The sequence below is a fragment of the Salvelinus sp. IW2-2015 genome, linkage group LG23, assembly GCF_002910315.2.
Source record: "Salvelinus sp. IW2-2015 linkage group LG23, ASM291031v2, whole genome shotgun sequence".
NCBI classification, from domain to species: Eukaryota; Metazoa; Chordata; class Actinopteri; order Salmoniformes; family Salmonidae; genus Salvelinus; species Salvelinus sp. IW2-2015.
Genome location: NC_036863.1, coordinates 14,739,358 through 14,760,980, shown reverse-complemented (window position 1 = coordinate 14,760,980; position 21,623 = coordinate 14,739,358). Strand labels below are relative to the sequence as shown.

Below are 21,623 nucleotides of genomic sequence, written 5' to 3'. Positions count from 1 at the left end.
AACTCCATTTTGGTCTCATCTGACCACAACACGTTCACCCAGTTGTCCTCTGAATCATTCAGATGTTCATTGGCAAACTTCAGACGGGCATGTATATGTGCTTTCTTGAGCAGGGGGACCTTGCGGGCGCTGCAGGATTTCAGTCCTTCACGGCATAGTGTGTTACCAATTGTTTTCTTGATGACTATGGTCCCAGCTGCCTTGAGATCATTGACAAGATCCTCCTGTGTAGTTCTGGGCTAATTCCTCACCGTTCTCATGATCATTGCAACTCCACGAGGTGAGATCTTGCATGGAGCCCCAGGCTGAGGGAGATTGACAGTTCTTTTGTGTTTCTTCCATTTGCGAATAATCACAGAAACTGTTGTCACCTTCTCACCAAGCTGCTTGGCGATGGTCTTGTAGCCCATTCCAGCCTTGTGTAGGTCTACAATCTTGTCCCTGACATCCTTGGAGAGCTCTTTGGTCTTGGCCATGGTGGAGAGTTTGGAATCTGATTGATTGATTGCTTCTGTAGACAGGTATCTTTTATACAGGTAAGAAACTGAGATTAGGAGCACTCCCTTTAAGAGTGTGCTCCTAATCTCCATTCGTTACCTGTATGAAAGACACCTGGGAGCCAGAAATCTTTTTGATTGAGAAGGGGTCAAATACTTATTTCCCTCATTAAAATGCAAATCAATTTATAACATTTTTGACATGCATTTTTCTGGATATTTTTGTTGTTATTCTGTCTCTCACTGTTCAAATAAACCTACCATTAAAATGATAGACTGATAATTTCTTTGTCAGTGGGCAAACGTACAAAATCAGCAGGGGATCAAATACTTTTTTCCCTCACTGTACATGTGTTACAAAGCATCTATGACCGTATGTCATGCTATACAGAGATGTGGACTCAAATCACGTGTCTTGGATGCAAATTTTGCAACTTGAAACTTGACTTGGCAAAAAGAAAAAACACTTGCGACTTGACTTCGACTTGACCAACTTAAAAACAAAGGTGTCCATGTATGCCGATGACTCAAGTTTTATGTTAAGTCCGCAAGCTAGATCCCTGCAATGTCTCATTAAAGATCTAGATAACTTTTCTGTATTCTCTGGACTAAAACCTAATTATGATAAGTGTACAATATTACGTATTGGATCCTTAAAAAATACAACTTTTACATTACCCTGCAGCTTACCTATAAAATGGACTGATGGTGAAATAGACATACTCGGTATTCATATCACAAAAGCTATAAATAAGCTCTCCACAATGAATTTCAATAGTAAACTTGTAAAAATAGACAAGATCCTGCAACCATGGAGAGGTAAATACCTGTCTATTTATGGAAAAATTGCCCTGATTAACTTCTCCAGGATAAGTGGGACCCTAACGTCCCACTTGGCCAAAAGACAGTAAAAATGCAGCACCAAATTCAAATAAATTACTATAAAAATCAATCTTTCATGAAATCACACATGAAAGACACCAAATTAAAGCTACACATGTTGTGAATCCAGCCAACATGTCTGATTTAAAAAAGGATTTATGGCGTAAGCACACCAAACGATTATGTTAGGTCAGTACATAGCCATAGAAAAACACAGCCATTTTCCCAGCCAAAGATAGGAGTCACAAAAAGCAGAAATAGAGATAAAATTAATCACTAACCTTTGATGATCTTCATCAGATGACACTCATAGGACATCATGTTACACAATACATGTATGTTTTGTTCGATAATGTGCATATTTATATCCACAAATCTCAGTTTACATTGGCGCCATGTTCAGAAAACTCTCCAAAATATCCGGAGAAATTGCAGAGAGCCACGTCAAATAACAGAAATACTTATCATGAACTTTGATGAAAGATACATGTTTTACATATAATTAAAGATACACTTGTTCTTAATGCAACCGCTGTGTCATATTTCAAAAATCTTTACGGCAAAACACATTATTCAATAATCTGAAAACAGCGTTCAGCCACAAAAGCAAGCCATACAGTTACCCGCCCAAATTGTGCAGTCAACAAAACTCATAAAAAGCATGATAAATCTTCACTTACCTTTGCTGATCTTCGTCGGAATGCACTCCCAGGACTCCCACTTCCACAATAAATGTTCGTTTTTTTCGGTAATGTCCATCATTTATGTCCAAATAGCTATTTTTGTTGCGTGCTTGGTATACAAATCCAACGTCAGGGAAGCGCGTTCACTAAAACCTGACGAAATGTCAAAAAGTTCCGTAACAGTCCGTAGAAACGTGTCAAACGATGTATTGAATCAATCTTTAGAATGTTTTTAACATGAATCTTGAATAACGTTCCAACCGGAGAATTACATTGACTTCAGATGAGCGATGGAATGGAGCTCCCTCTCATGTGAATGCGCATGGTCAAAGAATGGTCACCTCATGGCAGACCTGACTAATTCTCCTCTCATCAGGCCCCCCTTCACAGTAGAGTCATCAGACAAAGTTCTACAGACTGTTGACATCTAGTGGAAGCCTCATCCATATCTCGCTGTGATTTCAATGGGAGCTTGGTTGAAAATCTACCAGCCTCAGTGTTTCCACTTCCTGTTTGGATTTTTTATCAGGTTTTTGCCTGCCATATGAGTTCTGTTATACTCACAGACATAATTCAAACAGTTTTAGAAACTTCAGAGTGTTTTCTATCCAATACTAATAATAATATGCATATATTAGCAACTATGACTGAGGAGCAGGCCGTTTACTCTGGGCACCTCTGTGCACTTTTCATCCAAGCTACTCAATACTACTCCTGCAGCCATAAGAAGTTAACCGAGGACAGATGATTTTTACACGCTACGCTCTTCAGCACTCTGCTGTACCGTTCTGTTAGTTTCTGTCCTACCACTTTGCGGTGGAGCCATTGGTGCTCCTAAATGTTTCCACTTCACAATAACAGCACCTACAGTTAACCAGGGCAGCTCTAGCAGGGCAGAATTTTGACGAATGACTTGTTGGAAAGGTGGCATCCTGTGACGGTGCCCCTTTGCAAGTCACTGAGCTCTTCAGTAAGGCCATTCTACTGCCAATGTTTGTCTATGGAGATTGCATGGCTGTCTGCTCAATTTTATACACCTGTCATCAACAGGTGTGGCTGAAATAGCCGGATCCGCTCATTTGAAGGGGTGTCCACATACTTTACTATATATAGTGTAACTTTTCTATATATAGTGTAGCTTCTTATCTGTCATGTTTGTGTAAAGGACATCACGCTGCTTGCTTTGTGATGAACTTTTCCTCCCAATTTCGCCAATACCTGGCGCAAACTCAGTACCTCTGCCTTGCTAGCACACATGACCGCCCTCCTGAAGCATCTTACCAGTTGGCTCCACACGAAAAGCTACCTATTTGCTGGAGCAAGTAGGGACAGTTCAGGCTGAGTAGTAAGTTTTACGTTTGCATGTGTTACATTTGGAGTTGTGTTGTGCTGTTATGCAGACACCTGCATTTTTCTTTACAGTTGAGTTGCCCTGGTCGTGTCAGTTTACAATAACTTTAAAGAGCAACTGACCCTAAAAACAACTTCTGTAGAAACAACCTATGTGGCATCGATTTGAGTCAGACACATTTATTCTACTGTCAAAAAGGATAATTTTGGTCATAAAGTCAGTCTCGTCCTAAACTGAGTTTTGTTAGACTTGTGGTTGTGACTGCATCACAATGTAAATAAAGGTTGGGTTTGTTTAAATCCTGGCCACATCTGGCAGCACACAAATAAACATCAATTCGGAGTGCAGCTGCACGTGACCTGATTGTAATTAATGTGGTAAATTTGGTTTGACTTTGGATATCCCTATAGGGATGGTTTGGGATCATCGATAAATTACACAATGTACACAGGACAATATGTTAATATTACAATAGCTATACATTTCAATGACTTAAAATCCTCAAACCAACTATAAATTGTAGAAATTCATATACCCTTCAAGATGCACTGTCGATTCTAATTAGTTTTATTTACTTGCCAAATTAGAAGAGCTGAAATACAGACAGTGAAAAAGTAAAACATGGTTTACAAAGAATTAGCAGATGTGGTGAAAAAGACAGTGAAATTACTATGAAAACAATTGTTTACATTTACACTTTACAACTAGGACAGGACGAGAGAGGAGGGTAGACAAGCGACAGCAGCATAGAATACTAAGAAAGAAGAACTGAAGAAAGCAGAGAAAGTGATGTACTGTAGAGAGGCTGAGGAGGGGTGAGCACATAGTAGACTGTATCACTTAAAGCTGACCTATGGATTCTAATTACTGTACTGTGTGCGTGTGTGTGTGCGTGTGTGAGTGAGTGAGTGTTTGGGTACTGTGGGATGCTTTAATCAGTTGGGCTCATTGGACAGGTCAGAGTCTACTGTATGTTTGAAGTTGTTGAGTGGTGTTTGGCAATGCACTGTAGCTGTATGTGTTCCAGATTAAAAGAAACACAGTAGCAATTGTAATTGACTACTGGCATTGTCTCAATGTTAATCTCAAAGTGCACCAAATTCATGCATTTAGTTGTGGGACCCCCCAACTGGCTTTGGGCTAAGCACCCAATGTCTTCAAATCCTAGAAACACCCCTGGCTGGGCCCAGTCAGGTCTTTGACACAACAATATAACGAACCATACCATGCAGTGTTGGGCCCAGTCAGGTCTTTGACACAACAATATAACGAACCATACTATGTAGTGCTGGGCCCGGTCAGGTCTTTGACACAACAATATAACGAACCATACCATGCAGTGCTGGGCCCAGTCAGGTCTTTGACACAACAATATAACGAACCATACTATGCAGTGCTGGGCCCAGTCAGGTCTTTGACACAACAATATAACGAACCATACTATGCAGTGCTGGGCCCAGTCAGGTCTTTGACAAGTTCACCCGCTCCCCCGCTGAAAGATCAGACACAACATGTTGGCAGCATTGTAACAGGTTGTAATCAAGCCCTGGTCTCCAGCATGGGAACAGAAGAGGAATACCTGGTGCAGTAGTCTCAGGTGGGACCACTCCAAATCATTGTGGTTCTGACACACACACACACCACACACACACACACACACACACACACACACACACACACCACACACACACACACACAACACACACCACACACACACACACACACGCACACGCTTTGCAGGTCCATCAACATATTTAAATACCTATCAACACCCTACAGCAACCTGTGGCTCATGAGAGAACCTTCATAAATCATCAGAATGTTAATAACCTCTTGTAGTGTCCTGTAATACTTTTTTGGAAGTCAAACACCTTCGGTCATTCAAACACATCCATAAAGACTCTATATCACATGACACTGTACTACAGACCGCTTTGGTCATTTATAACACAGATAAATACCTTGTATCATATGACGCTGTACTTACTATAAAGTCAGGCACCTTTGGTCATTCATAACATATACATAAAGGCTTAATGATGTCAATACAAATGTATTAACACTTTGAGAATTTTCACTAACAGCTTAAACAAATAAACATTAAAGAAATTTTTAAACCATACATTTCCTTTTATTGTAATTTTTTTAAACAATACACATACATTAAAGTTTCAGAAAGTCCAGAAATGCAATTACATTGAACATTACACAGGGTTGTGAACAGTGTAGCTTACTCCTGAGCTAGCAGACGAATGGTTCTGGCCTCTGCCTACTGGAAGTACTGCATGTTGGTTCCAACCTTAAGGTGACAACAATGAAAGTTAGCAGGTCTGTTAGGAAATGGGCATACTATGAAAGGGGAGATGGGAAACTCGATTTGTATTATTATTTCATTTACAAATCTCATGACATAACACGTGACTGTATCTAGGGGATAGTCTTTTTGCTGAGCCCGCTAGTGTTGTGTATTGATATTCTAGTTTTGTCCCTTTAGGGCATCTGTAACCCCCCCTTGCTTACCTACGTTGAAATGCTTGGAATGTTCTTCCTGTGAAACGCATTAAACAATGCCCACGTTCATTTCTACTCCCGTCTCATGTCCTGTCCTTATATTAGTTGTATAAGTAATACAGGGTGCTATACAACAAAACTGGCGACGAGGAAGAAACGTTCTCACGTTTGTGCTCATCATCTTTGGCAGAAAGTCTGAGTTAAAGTCTTTTTTTTTTTTTTCGCCGTAGAAAGACGCAAACAAAACGTGGAGCTAGCCAGTCGAGTGATGCTAGCTAGCTTTTGATGTCACGGCAACGAGAGCTTAGAGGGATAGGAAGAGTTTCGCTGCGGGAGAAAGTGAAGTCAGCSTGAGTTAAAAGAAAGAAAGAAAAGGGTCTGGGAGTAAGGGACCGTCTGAAAAGTGTGAGAAAGAAAAATAAACCTAAAATGTCTGCATTGATTGGAAATATAGGAACATTTGATGAATCTGTGGAACTGGAACAATGGAGTTCTTACACAGAACGTTTTGAGTACTTTGTGTTGGCAAATGGAATTAAAGCAGAAGTCGTTGTGCCAACATTTTTGACTGTTATGGGGGGAAAAACATTCAATCTACTGCRCAGCCTAGTAACGCCTGAAAAACCAGGTGATAARTCATATGATGAAATTGTGGCTACCTTAAAAGGACATTATTCTCCCAAACCACTGATAATCGCAGAGAGATTCCGGTTTCATAAGAGAAATCAAGATGAGGGGGAATCAATCTCACAGTTTGTGGCTGTATTGAAACAGTTATCTGAACACTGTGAATTTGGGAGATCAATGAGTGACACTATATGTGATAGGTTAGTGTGTGGCATGCGCAGCGAGGCAAATCAGAAACGCCTTTTGACTGAGAGTAACTTAACATTGCAGAGAGCAATAGAAGTGAGTACGCCAATGGAAATAGCAAATAAAGACGCACAACAGCTAAGTGCATTGACCAAAGTGCATAAGGTGTCTACGTGGTTAAAAAAACAAGGCAGGGGGTGGCAAGCCATGCTATCGCTGTGGGAAACCAGGTCACCAAGCAGAGGAGTGTTGGTGCAAAGACTTAGACTGCAGAAGTTGTGGAAAAAAGGGTCACATCGAACGTGCATGTAAGAACAAAAAGACACAATCAAACAAAAGTAATGAACAAAGGAAAAGGGACTTCAGGAAGTACAAAAAGAAAGTGCATAAAATGGAGCACACAGAGGATGAACAAAGTGATACCCTGTCTGAAGGGGAAGAATCTTTGCATGTTATGTCCATTTCAGACAATGGATACGGCTACTGGGTGACACTGCTACTGGATGGAAACGCAGTACGGATGCAAGTGGACACTGGAGCAGCCATATCTTTGCTGTCTGAGGCTGTATACAAGGAGAAACTACATCACCTCACACTACAGCCCACAAAGATGACGCTGAAATCATACACCGGTGAGTTTGTTCCAGTGAGAGGAAGTGTGATTGTTACGGTGGAGCTCAACAAACAGAAGGTAAAGCTACCACTCTACATTGTGAAAGGCAACCATCCAGCATTGCTTGGACGCACATGACTGGAAAAGATCAAACTAAACTGGCAGGAAATTCACATGGTTGCAAAAGAGGTTGCAAAAGAGGACACAAACCTACAAGGGATATTGAGGAAACACGCGGATGTGTTCAAAAGGAGAACTTGGCAGTATGAAGGACATAACCGTGAAACCAGACAGCAAGCCAAAATGCTTCAAAGCTAGACCTGTCCCATACGCCATAAAACCAAAAGTTGAAATTGAGCTAAACAGACTAGTCGAGAGTGGAGTATTGGATCCAGTGAATGTTAGTGAATGGGCTACACCCATTGTTCCAGTCATAAAAAAAGATGGATCACTCAGACTCTGTGGTGATTTCAAAGTCACCATTAACCCTGTCTTGACTGCTGAAAAATATCCACTACCCCTCATTGACAACTTCTTTTCTGGTTTAGCTGGAGGACAAAAATTCAGTAAGATAGACTTATGTGAGGACTATCTACAGATGCATGTGGACCAAGAGTCACAAGTACTGTTGACCATAGTGACTCACAAAGGACTGTACAGGTACCGGAGGCTTCCTTTTGGAATCACCTCAGCTCCGGCCTTGTTTCAGAGAGCTATGGACCAGATACTGAGCGGGCTCACTGGGGTCCAATGTTACCTCGATGATCTACTCATCACCGGCAAAGACGAGCAGGAGCACCTAAGAAACCTGAACGCTACACTACAGAGATTGGAGGAGTACGGTCTGAGGGTCCGGAAGGACAAATGTGAGTTTTTCCGGCCCTCTGTTGAGTACCCGGGCCACGTCATCGACAGTTCGGGGCTCCACAAGGCGCCATCGAAGGTGAAGGCCGTTGCGGAAGCTCCATCCCCACAGAACGTGAGTCAGCTGAGATCATTCTTAGGACTACAGACATACTACGCAAAGTTTGTGCCAAACCTAGCTAACATGTTAAAGCCACTGCATGAACTTTTGAACAAAACCAAACAGTGGAAGTGGACAGACAGATGTGAGGAGGCCTTCAAGAAAGTGAAAACAGCCTTAGCTCAGTCAGAGGCCCTAACCCACTTCAACCCCAACTTGCCATTACAGTTGGCATGTGATGCATCGCCTTATGGCGTTGGTGCAGTTGTCTCACACATCATGCCATCAGGTGAAGAAAGGCCAATTGCTTTCGCATCACGGACCTTAAGTAAAGCCGAGAGCAATTATGCACAGATAGAGCGTGAAGCACTCGCCATTGTGTTTGGAGTTAAGAAATTTCATCAGTTTCTGTTTGGCCGACGATTCACACTGCTGACGGACCATAGACCCCTCACCTCCATCTTTGGTCCCCACACCGGCATTCCGTCGCTTGCAGTCAGCCGCATGCAGCGATGGGCGTTATTGCTATCTTCTCACCAGTACAATATCAAGTACAGAAGGTCTGAGCAGCACTGCAATGCAGACGGCCTCTCAAGGCTTCCCTTACCTGTCGCACACACTGAGCACTCCCAGGCTGAAATCTTCTACTTCAAGGAAGTGACGAACGCCCCAGTTACATCTGTCCAAGTGAAAAAGTTCACCCACACTGATCCAGTGATGTCTGAGGTCATGGACATTGTCACTCGTGGAAAAGAAGTAGAGATGTCGGACAGCCTACAACCTTACCTAGTGAGGAGAAACGAGCTCACAGTTCAGTCTGGATGCTTGACGCACCCACTACACCCATGGGTTTTCGAGTCATCATACCGCCGCCACTGAGAAGGCAGGTGCTTGAAGAACTCCATTCAGGGCACGGTGGCATGGTGCGAATGAAGGAGATTGCACGCAGCTACTTTTGGTGGCCAGGTCTGGACGCAGCTATCGAAGACAAGGTCAAGTCATGTTCCGCATGTCAAAAGATGAGGAACATGCCTCAGCTAGCGCCACTACACCCATGGGACTTCCCAGAGGAGCCTTGGCAGCGAGTCCACATAGACTATGCAGGCCCACTAGAGGATTGTATGTTCTTAGTTGTAGTTGACGCACACAGTAAATGGCCTGAGGTCACAGTGATGAAGAGCACCTCAGCGGAGAGAACCATCGAAGAGCTACGGTCAATCTTCAGTTGCTTCGGCTTGCCAACGCAACTCGTTAGTGATAATGGCCCCCAACTGGTGTCTGAAGAGTTCCGGTCATTCATGGAAGCAAATGGAATTCAACACATCAAGTCAGCGCCGTTCACCCTGCAACGAACGGCCTCGCTGAAAGGTTTGTCCAAACGATGAAGCAAGCTTTAAAATCATCACAAGGGAACGGCTCCCTCAATAGGCGTCTAAACACCTTCCTGTTAACCTACAGAAACACTCCCCACGTTACAACCAAAGTGGCACCCGCGTCAGCCATGATGAAAAGACAGCTTCGCACTCGACTCGACCTCCTGAGACCTCCAAAGACAAAACAGGTTGTACAGACACAACAGCGAGCACAGGTGGAGAGACGGAGAAAAGCAAAATACAGAAGCTTCATGGCTGGAGAGAGTTCTTGCTCGGAACTACTGCAAAGGTCCAAAGTGGATACCAGCCACAGTGGTTGCACAAACAGGGCCTGTGTCCTACACAGTTCACACACCGGAAAACATCATCTGGAGGAGACACGTGGATCAACTGTTGCCAGGAACCAACCTCAGAGATGACTCATGTCAAGTGACAAACTAAGATCAGCTACTGGAGACCTACCATGACTACGAGCCATCACCTGAACATCCACTGCAGCAACCTACAAATGTGAAAAGTGCTCCAGACTCACCTGAACCAGCCAGAGTGCCTACGCAGGGTACTGTTGCACCCCAGTCTGGGCATACACCATCACCACTCAGACTCAGAGATAATGTGACTGTAGACTCACCTGTACGTCGTCATTACCTTGTAGGAGAAAGACGACCCCCTGACAGGTTGACTATTTAGTTCAGACTAACCTCCGACATTGGGGCAGAATACACCCCAGGGTTAAGTCTGGGAACTGAGGCAGTCTACCCTCTTTCCCTCATTTAGAAAAGGTTATTCTAGGCCTCCCGGGTGGCGCAGTGGTCTAGGGCACTGCATCGCAGTGCTAACTGCGCCACCAGAGTCTCTGGGTTCGCGCCCAGGCTCTGTCGCAGCCGGCCGCGACCGGGAGGTCCGTGGGGCGACGCACAATTGGGCTAGCGTCGTCCGGGTTAGGGAGGGTTTGGCCGGTAGGGATATCCTTGTCTCATCGCGCTCCAGCGACTCCTGTGGCGGGCCGGGCGCAGTGCGCGCTAACCAAGGGGGCCAGGTACACGGTGTTTCCTCCGACACATTGGTGCGGCTGGCTTCCGGGTTGGAGGCGCGCTGTGTTAAGAAGCAGTGCGGCTTGGTTGGGTTGTGCTTCGGAGGACGCATGGCTTTCGACCTTCGTCTCTCCCGAGCCCGTACGGGAGTTGTAGCGATGAGACAAGATAGTAGTTACTAGCGATTGGATACCACAAAAAGGGGGGAGAAAATGGGATAAAATGTTTTTTAAAAAAAGAAGAAAAAAAAAAAAGAAGGTTATTCTGAAAAGTTCATTTATTTACATTAAGAGAACTTATGTTAAAAAGAAAACAGTGAATATTTACTTTTTCCTTATGAGTCATCAAATGTAAAGGGGGAGGAATATGTTGTGTATTGATATTCTAGTTTTGTCCCTTTAGGGCACCTGTAACCCCCCCTTGCTTACCTACGTTGAAATGCTTGGAATGTTCCTCCTGTGAAACGCATTAAACAATGCCCACGTTAATTTCTACTCCCATCTCATGTCCTGTCCTTATATTAGTTGTATAAGTAATACAGTGTGCTATACAACAGCTAGCTAGCTAAATTTCATTAGCTAGTTAGCTAGCAATTGCTGTGAATTAACGATTTGAAATAATGATTGAGGTAGCTATGTAATCTAACTCAACACTTAACTACTACTAAATTACAATAAAGAAAAGGTTAATTTACTCATTTTTCACTGTTCTGTGGCACTACTAGCGGACGTTTGATTTGCGAACTCATAACATGTGCGCTTACTGCACTACAAAAACACCGGTAGCCAAACAACAGTACAGGGCATGCACACTGAATTAAAGGGCAACTACACTCAAAAATAAAAATGTATTCGATTTTCTCAAGACCTCAAATTTCGTCCCCAGATGTGGTTTAAGAATTGTTTTGAACACAGAAAATAAAACCCTGTTTTTCTATTAAAAAAGTGTGAAAAAAATGTGGGAAATCCAAAACCTGGATAAACAAAACCGAGAAAACGGAAGTGAATTAGGCAAACAATATAAACGCATTTTAAAAGGCCTTACCAACGTTTTTTTACAGTGCATGACTGCACTTTAGAGTGTGTGACATCCTGCAGCACAGCATTCAGATCCAATATTGGCTATGTACCTAAGAGGGAAAGCGGTTGGGCCATCCATATAAATGTTTTAGAGTAATATAATACAGTATATACAATGTAGTAGACACTTTTTCCAAAGTGACTTACAATCATGCGTGCATACATTTTTACGTATGGGTGGTCCCGGGAATAGAACCCACTATCCAATAATAATGTTTAACATGATTTTTTAAATGACTACCCAATCTCTGTACCCCACACATACAATTTTCTGTAAGGTCCCTCAGTCGAGCAGCAAATTTCAAGCACAGATTCAACCACAAAGACCAGGGAGGTTTTCCAATGGTTCGCAAAGGAGGGCGCCTATTGGTAGATGAAAAAACAAAAAACAAAACGACATTCCTTTGAGCATGCTGCAATTATTAATTACACTTTGGTTGGTGTATCAATAAACCCAGTCACTACAAAGATACAGGTGCCCTTTCTATCTCAGTTGCCGGAGAGGAAGAAAACAGTTCAGGGATTAAACCATGAAGCCAATGGTGATTTTTTTAATGGCTGTGATAGGCAACAACTGACTGGATCAACAACATTGTAGATACTCCACAATACCAACCTAAATTACAGAGTGAAAAGAAGGACGCTGTATAGAATTAAATATTTCAAAACATGCATCCTGTTTGCAATGAGGCACTAAAGTAATACTGCAAAAAATGTGGCAAAGAAATGAACTTTCTGTCCTGAATACAAAGTGTTGTGCTTGGGGCAAATCCAACACAACATATCACTGAGTATCACTCTTCATATTTTCAAGCATGGTGGTGGCTGCATCATGTTATGGGTATGCTTGTCATCGTCAAGGACTACAGAGTTTATTTGAATAAAAATCTACGGAATAAAGCTAAGCACAGGCAAAATCCTAGAGGAAAACTTGGTTCAGTCTGCTTTCCAACAGACACTGAGAAACAAATTCACCTGTGAGCAGGACAATTGCCTAAAACACAAGGCCAAATATACACTGGAGTTGCTTACCAAGATGACGTTGAATGTTCTTGAGTGTCATAGTTAAAGTTTTGACGTAAATCGTCTTCAAAGTCTCTGGCAAGACTTGAAAATGTCTGTCTAGCACTGATCAATAAACAACTTGACAGAGCTTAATGGGCAAATTTCAAGGTCCATGTGTGCAAAGCTCTTAGAGACTTACCCCCCCAAATATTACAGCTGTAATCGCTGCCAAAGGTGATTGTAACATGTATTGACTCAGGGGGTTGAATACTTATCTAATCAAGATATATTTGTGCTTTATTTTCCTTAAATAATGTTTTTGCTCAATGTCAAAATATTACACAACAGAATGTGGAAAACATCAAGAGGTGTGAATACTTTCTGAAGGCACTGTACATAGGGCAGCAGTCACTAAGGTGCTGGGTAGAGTACCGGGTGGTAGCTGGCTAGTAACAGTGACTAAGTTCAGAGTAGGGTACTGGGCGGAGGCCAATGACACGTCTACAACTCAGTTATCAAGGTTGCTGATGACACAACAGTGGTAGGCCTGATTACCAACAATGACGAGACATCCTACAGAGAGGTGAGGGCCCTGGCAGTGGTACCAGGAAAATAACCTCTCCATCAACATCAACAAAATTAAGGAGCTGATCGTGGACTTCCAGAGAGAGCACGCCCCCATCCACATCGACGGTCGCAGTGGAGAGGGTGAAAAGCTTTAAGTTCCTCAGCGGGCACCTCATTGATAACCGGAAATGGTCCATCCACAGACGCAACAGCGCCTCTTCAACTTCAGGAGCTGATGAAACTCGGCTTGGCCCCTAAGACTGTCACTTTAGGTACATCCACAGTCGTATAACGTATTATAATTTCAATCTCTGTTTGGAATCATATCACGGGGGTCTGGGGGGCTTGTAAAAGTGTGTGTTATGTTTTGTTGGTTCTAAATCAGATCAATGTTTGAGGATGATAAAACGCAGCGATTAGTGTGTGTGGAGGCGTAGATGACCCGTCTCCTGTGCGTGCGCGCGCAAGTGTGTGTGACAGATTGCCTCACATCAGCCTGAGATGCAAGTGGACAGATTGACAGATGACCGCCATAAACCCACACACAATAGAGCCTGAAATGGAGACCTACGTCTCTTTCTCTCTCCCTATCTTTCCCGCTCACTTCTCTTCCCTCTCTTCATCTCTCTCCTTTTCTCGCTCTCTTTTTACCAGCCTGAGATGATCCGTCATTCTCTGTCTCTCTCTCTCACTCTCCGTCATCTATATGAAAATGTATTCATGAATAGAGCTGCTGTAAATTACTGATGCTTGTCAGGAGGAAAGAACACACACTAGCCTCTTCCTGAACATCTGATGAATGTTTTGATGAATGTGATGAACGTTTGATGAGCATTTGATGATGACAATAAAGTGGACTTTTAATTAAGTGAGCCACCTGCCTGCCTCAAGCGTTTACTTCAAATCAGGAGCACAAACGATGCACTTATATATTAGTGAGGTCCTGACATTGAAAAGTGTTGTTGTAGTGGGGACATATTAGAAGCATGACATTGCAAGAGTAATTCGCTGGTCACTGGGGAAAAGATTGATTCCGTAAATACACAGCTGATATTGTTGATTTTGTTTATATGCGTGGCTTATTTTCTTTGTTAGATTCAATGTAAGGGATATGTTTGCATGTAGATGACAGAGTGGTAAGCTTAGACTTGCTATTTGTCATTTTGTGTGACTAGTGTATTTGTCATTGGTGTAGACAAACAGCTACATTGGATGAGAGACGCGCGTTGACAGCTAACTCAAACAGACGTGCTGCGTGATTGTTGACTCTGTAAAAGAGCTCACTTAAAAACAGAAAAGACTTCTGAGATGAGAAATTGATTTTTGTTAGCTGATAGATGGAATAGGGTTGCCTTCATTAGGGTCTACCTCTCTCATGAGATGTGTTCGTGTGTATCTGTGTGTGTTTATGTGTGTATATATAAATAAATAAATAAATATCTGTGTATGTGTGTGTGCATGTCTCTCTGCATATGTGTGTGTGTGTGTGTGTGTGTGTGTCTCCCTCCCCCTCTTATTTGAAGTGGGCCATGCAGGCCTGGTGGTAGGGATTATGCCTGTCTTTTTTGAGGAGCTTCCCCCGAGGGGCATCAGCACTGGCGGGTCAAGGGTCACCTGCTTAATCTGGTCCCCCAAGGGCTTTATGGGTAATTGCCAGTGCCTAATCAAGTTTCTGTGGAGCCCCTTTTCTCAAAGATGCAGTGGATTCCTTATATAGTGCACTACTTTTGTCCAGAGCTCTATGGGCCCCTATCAAAAGTAGTGCACTAAATAGGCAATAGGGTACCATTTGTGATGCATCCAGTGAAGCAGAGGCAAGTGAGGAGAGGGATCCAGGGACCTAGGATCAAGGACCCCTTGCATCGGGTGTGACAGGTCAACACAAGATTTCCTTAACCTGTGGCACTCCAATCCGGACCCAGGATGTAGCAAGCTAAATAGGTTCCCTGAAACCACATGCCATGACTGGACAGGTCCCTGAGTGATTTTGGTAGTGCACTGTTTTGGTCTTGATTAATGGTGGTTGGGGTAAGGTTTGAATGAGGTTGATATAAGGTCAGGGGCTGCGTGTGTGTGTGTGTGTGTGTGTGTGTGTGTGTGTGTGTGTGTGTGTGTGTGCGCCCGAACGCACGCACGCACGCATGTGTTTCAGGCCCTCAGTTGATGTGCCGATGGGAGAGTGGGTCCCAAAGGCTGTGTGGTCCACTCCAATGATTGGAGTCTAGGGAAAGGGGTGGTAGTATGGGATCTAACATATACCGTATGGGCAAGTAAGCACACACATGCCCTAGGCAAGGGCTTAGAAATAGCAATGATATACTTAAACTAAGGCACTACAATTTACTATCCTCAAGGAAACTGAGATGTGGAGCGTTTTAACATCAGTCTCAACAGTTCATTTACTGTTCATTCATCCCAGAAAACATCTCTTCCATTATATACTGTATCTCCATGATACTGCTACTGTTGAAGGAAATAAAAAAATATCCCCCATTCTCTCTCAATCAGACACTTCGATCTGGCATGACCTTGCTTATAAACAAAACAGGCTGATGTATGGAGACACACACACACACACACACAACACACACACACACACACACACACACACACACACACACACACACACACACACACACACACACTGGACACCACGCTATCTTGACATTTGGAGAAATTATTACAAACATAAGCAGGATGAGAGGGCCCCATTGACAGAGATAGGGAGAGTGAGTCCTCATAAGGGACGTAACCCATCAGTAGAGATAAGGTGTCCTCATAATGGATGTTAGCCATTGACAGAAATAGGGAATGTCTTCATAAGTTCCATAAAGGATGGTTATGGTAATGTCGTCGGGTTTTGTTGGCTTTTCTCAACCTTCATTATAGGAGCGAGTTGTCATTAATCAGATAGACTAAGCTCAGAACCACCCTGCTCGGGTGACATTGTGAGGACATTAGCACTGTAATTCAGCCCCTAATGACCAGTTAAGGGATAGTGGTGCTTTTTGGAATGTGACAAAGCTGTTCATTGCAATATCTGAATAATAGATAATATAGTGAATCAGTGCTGTTGCAATTAATATGGGGTAAGGCCTTCCATTGTTTGGAGGAAAACCATTGAGGGGAATCTTTCCTCTTAACATTTGACTTGAAGATTTGAGTTTCACACTTTCCATACTCATGAGAGCATGTTCAGTGAGGATGTAGTGAGAACGTCCATGCATTGATATTACTAATCAGGTCATCATAATATATGCAACACATTCACCCCCATAACGCTCTCACACATCAATAAATCATCCACCATCATTGATGTCCGAATCTCAATTCAAAGATGAGTGGCTGATTTTGTGTAGAAAGTTGAGTAAGTTTAGAAGCTGACCACTACCCATTTTCACAAGTTTCCCATTGGCTAACTGTGGGACAGAAGCTGATGTGAAAGATAATTTTGGGAGGGTACAAATATGGGGGCGATATTTGAGGATAGGAGCCTGGGGTTGGACAGTAATCCCTCGCAAATACCAACTCCACTATGCTCATAGTTATTTTTAACACAATGATACAAGCTACTGCCATTTTCCAACTGACTCCATTCAGTTTAACAGCAGTCTGGTATTACAGTAGATCAGTGCTTAATTTGTAAATCGGGAGGTTCCGGAACAAAAAGTGAGCGAGAGAGGGGGGTGACCTTGGGAGTTCTAAGGTACCAGAATGCATGAGGGGAAGAAAAAAAAATCACCTTTACAATAAAGCATTGCATGCATAGCATTTGTGTAGTGACATAGAGCAGTAGAATAGAGGCCCTTAAAAGAAGTTGCACACATTGGGAACATTTTTAGTAACCTAGGGTCTGGAAAAAACGTGGCCTTTTATAAATGCATTACATGCAATTCTACGTCATGTTACATTACTTTTTTTAATACAGCACAAATGATCGTAATGACAGGCTTTGACAGGCTTTGATACTGACAAACTGAAAATCTGAGCTCAATGAAAACGACCTCGTCCTGAATCCATCAATAGCCTAAGCCTAGGTTTGTGGAGACACATATTGTAGGCTACAATGTGAGGAGGAAATTATAGTCCTAAAAATGCTTTCTAGTTTCTCTGACTCACCCAATGATGCGCAGCACACTCACTGGTGATGGCAAATGCACTCGTGCCAAAAGTATCTCTTTCTTTTGTAAAACAATATTTGGAAGTTGATCAAATATTTTGGTAGCCTACAGTATAGAGTCTCTGCTTTTCAGCAGGAGCCATTTGCTTTCCAACCTGTGTTTTCCCTTGATTGTATTTGAAATTTTGTGAAAGGCCTGTTTTGTCTACATTATATTTTTTCACTGACAGATTTGCCACATGTTCCCGACTGTAGGCTATTCCTTACTATTGGGCTACAACCAACAGCTAGGCTATTTTTAAAAATAAGCAAATGATCCTCTGGGGCTAAATTATAGGCCTTCACATGATGTAGTAGGCTATTCTGAATGATTTCATTAACAGACAGCAGGAATTCTATAATTTTGGCAAATGTATTTCAATTCATCAGGGGTGCTGCAGTTCCTTCAGAACCCTTCACGCGGCTATGATTCTATAAGGAAATAAATGATGAAGTGCAACACCGGATAGATGACAGTTGCAGGCTCATGTCTATCAGAACAGAGAGATCATACAAGTCGAATTCATTCTAGTTATGTGAGAGATACTGGTGCACTTCTCACACAGCCACGGCCTTGCGTTGATCTCGAACATACAGTAAATTACAATGTCGAGCAAACCATAAACCCGAGCCTGGCCCAAACCAAATCAGCTCTTAGAATATTAGGCTCTGGCCTAAAACATTTTTTTTCACATTACGTTTTTTTGTGGGGGCAGGATAATTAATAAAGAGGCAACTCGAATTAACTTTGATCACTTTTATAATAATTTTTACATTGAAAAAAGTTAATTATTTTTCATGCCACAAGAGGTACAGGATCCGGCCAAATAGGTTCCGGAACAAAACAGTCCAAAACGGAGAGGTGCCGGATCCTGTTCCGGCAAGATCCAGCTCAGATTAAGCACTGCAGTAGATTGAATCGAGTGCAAAGCAATATCACAAAGCCCTTCTGCTCATAAATGTAAGGCCATATCCAGGCACCAATTGCAGAGTGGCAGAGAGAGTGAAATAACGAGGGGGGGATGTGTGAGAGTGTAAGTGTGTTTGTGCGTGTTCGTATATCTGTAGGCTTTTGTCTCATGTCCTGTGCGCAACTATGTGTTTGAGTGTATGTCTCTTTAGTATTTTCAAGTGTTTGTATTTCTGTCTCATGTACAGCACGTCTATATCTTTTTTGTCTGCGTGTGTGTGTGTGTGTGTGTGTGTGTGTGTGTGTGTGTGTGTGTGTGTGTGTGTGTGTGTGTGTGTTGAAGAATTAATCCACTTTGTGCCAGAAAGGAGCTGCGATAACACACACACGAACACACACACACACACACACACGAACACTGTGTCAATGAAGACCATAGGGAGGCACCCAGCACCCAGACGCACACTCATGCGCAAGTAAACACAGTCATTTCATTATCCCAGTATTGAAGGGCTTTGGGTTATAACATTAAATCACACACTGAGAGTTGCTCTTGCTTTCTGAATTTCATCTGTTTTCAATTCATCTCTTATTTAGACTTGAGAGTTGATAGTGGAGACAGCACAAAGCTTTATGGCATACAGTTCCTACTTACAAATGAAACTTAGCCTACATTATAAGCTACCCTGCACAGTGAAAGATGTGCTAGACTACCCTTACTTTAGAATTTTGATGTGGACTTCCACGGCATCTTTGTCTCTCCCTTACAGAGGGAAAGGCAGAGCTATTATGATCTTGCTATTACCTATCAAATCGTATTACATCAACAAAGTGCTTAGGGGGTTAGGGGTTGATTTGGAATTGGGCAGTAGGCGTAGTGCTCTGTATCTCCCTCTCTCTATTCAATTCCATCTGCGATAGTGCTTTTTTGGCAAGAAATACATGTGTAAAATTACCAAGCAAATGATATTGAGGAATCATTGCTATATAATAACCCCCCTTCACCTCCCTCTCTCCAACCTCTCTCTTACCTCCAGTCCTGAGGGATGACTTCAGGCAGACGCCCAGTGACGTTGTGGTGGCGGCAGGGGAGCCAGCAGTCATGGAGTGCATCCCCCCGCGGGGCCACCCGGAGCCCACCATCTCCTGGAAGAGGAACAACATGAAAGTCAACGACCACGACGAGAGGATCACTGTGAGTCGTTTCTATCTGTCTATAGAAATATGCCTCTGTTGCTTCCTTCAATAATTTCATTATTGTGGCTATCCAAAAAAAGACCTGCAGGCCTGCATATACGTCTATCTATTCCTACAGTACCACTCAAAAGTTTGGACACACCTACTTATTGGATTTTTTTTTATTTTGACTATTTTCTACAATGCAGAATAATAGTGAAGACACCAAAACTATGAAATAACACACATGGAATCATGTAGTAACAAAAAAGTGTTAAACAAATAAAAATATATTTGAGATTTTAGATTCTTCAAAGTAGCCACCCTTTGCCTTGATGACAGCTTTGCACACTCTTGGCATTCTCTCAACCAGCTTCACCTGAAATGCTTTTCCAACAGTCTTGAAGGAGTTCCCACATATGCGGAGCACTTGTTGGCTGCTTTTCCTTCACTCTGCAGTCCAACTCATCCCAAACAATCTCAATTGGGTTGAGGTCGGGTGATTGTGGAGGCCAGGTGATCTGATACAGAACTCCAATACTCTCCTTCTTGGTCAAATTGCCCTTACACAGCCTGGATGTGTGATGGGTCATTGTCCTGATGAAAAACAAATGATAGTCCCTCTAAGTGCAAACCAGATGGGATGGCGTATCGCTGTAGAATTCTGTGGAAGCCATGCTGGTTAAGTGTGCCTTGAATTCTAAATAAATCACCAAGAGTGTCACCCCCACACCTCCTCCTCCATGCTTCACAGTGGGAACCACATATCAAATCAAATCATCAAAGCAAATTTTATTTGTCACATACACATGGTTAGCAGATGTTAATGCGAGTGTAGCGAAATGCTTGTGCTTCTAGTTCCGACAATGCAGTAATAACCAACAAGTAATCTAACCTAACAATTCCACAACTACTACCTTATACACACAAGTGTAAAGGGATAAAGAATATGTACATAAAGATATATGAATGAGGGCCTCCCGGGTGGCGCAGTGGTCTAGAGCACTGCTTCGCAGTGCTAGCTGCCCACCAGAGTCTCTGGTTCGCGCCCAGGCTCTGTCGCAGCCGGCCGCGACCGGGGGTCCATGGGGCGACGCACAATTGGCCTAGCTCGTCCGGTTAGGGAGGGTTTGGCCGGTAGGGATATCCTTGTCTCATCGCGCTCCAGCGACTCCTGTGGCGGGCCGGGCGCAGCGCGCGCTAACCGAGGGGGGGCGGGTGCACGGTGTTTCCTCCGACACATTGGTGCGGCTGGCTTCCGGGTTGGAGGCGCGCTGTGTTAAGAAGCAGTGCGGCTTGGTTGGGTTGTGCTTCGGAGGACGCATGGCTTTCGACCTTCGTCTCTCCCGAGCCCGTACGGGAGTTGTAGCGATGAGACAAGATAGTAATTACTAGCGATTGGATACCACGAAAATTGGGGAGAAAAGGGGATAAATTTAAATTTAAAATTAAAATTAAAAAATATATATGAATGAGTGATGAGTGACAGAACGGCATAGGCAACATATGCGGAGATCATCCGTTCACCTACTCTGTATCTCACAAAAACCCGGCGGTTGGAAACAAAAATCGCACATTTGGACTCATCAGACCAAAGGACATGGCGCCGAGGAGGTGGTGCCGCCGTTTTACGATCTCCTAACCAATTGTGCTATGTGTTTTTTTTGCGATATTTGTAAATATATTTGTACATAATGTTTCTGCAACCATATCTTACGGCAAAAAGAGCTTCTGGATATCAGGACAGCGATCACTCACCTCGGATTAGACAAAGATTTCTTCAACAACAACAAGCAGCACTCACACGATATTCTCCAAACACCCCGCAGAACAGACATCCAAATTATTCGCATAAGGAAGCGACGCAGAGGAAGTAGAGCCGGATGCCTCGTCCGGATCCGCAGAATGCGAGTAGGAAAGCTACCGTTACCGTCAATATTACTCGCCAACGTGCAATCATTGGACAATAAATTAGACGAGGTACCGGAAGTGAACGAATATCAGAA

At 43.1% G+C, this 21,623-nt stretch overlaps 1 protein-coding gene across 2 annotated transcripts in view; it reads left to right on the top strand.

The window, feature by feature from the left end:
* LOC111950617 (roundabout homolog 3) overlaps positions 1–21,623 on the top strand; it is a 274,399-nt gene that overhangs the window by 178,661 nt on the left and 74,115 nt on the right. For both annotated transcript variants that reach the window (XM_023968348.1, XM_070434385.1), the window contains exon 3: positions 19,479–19,636. In XM_023968348.1, the coding sequence (XP_023824116.1) occupies positions 19,479–19,636 (158 nt within the window). The remainder of the gene's footprint in view (positions 1–19,478; positions 19,637–21,623) is intronic.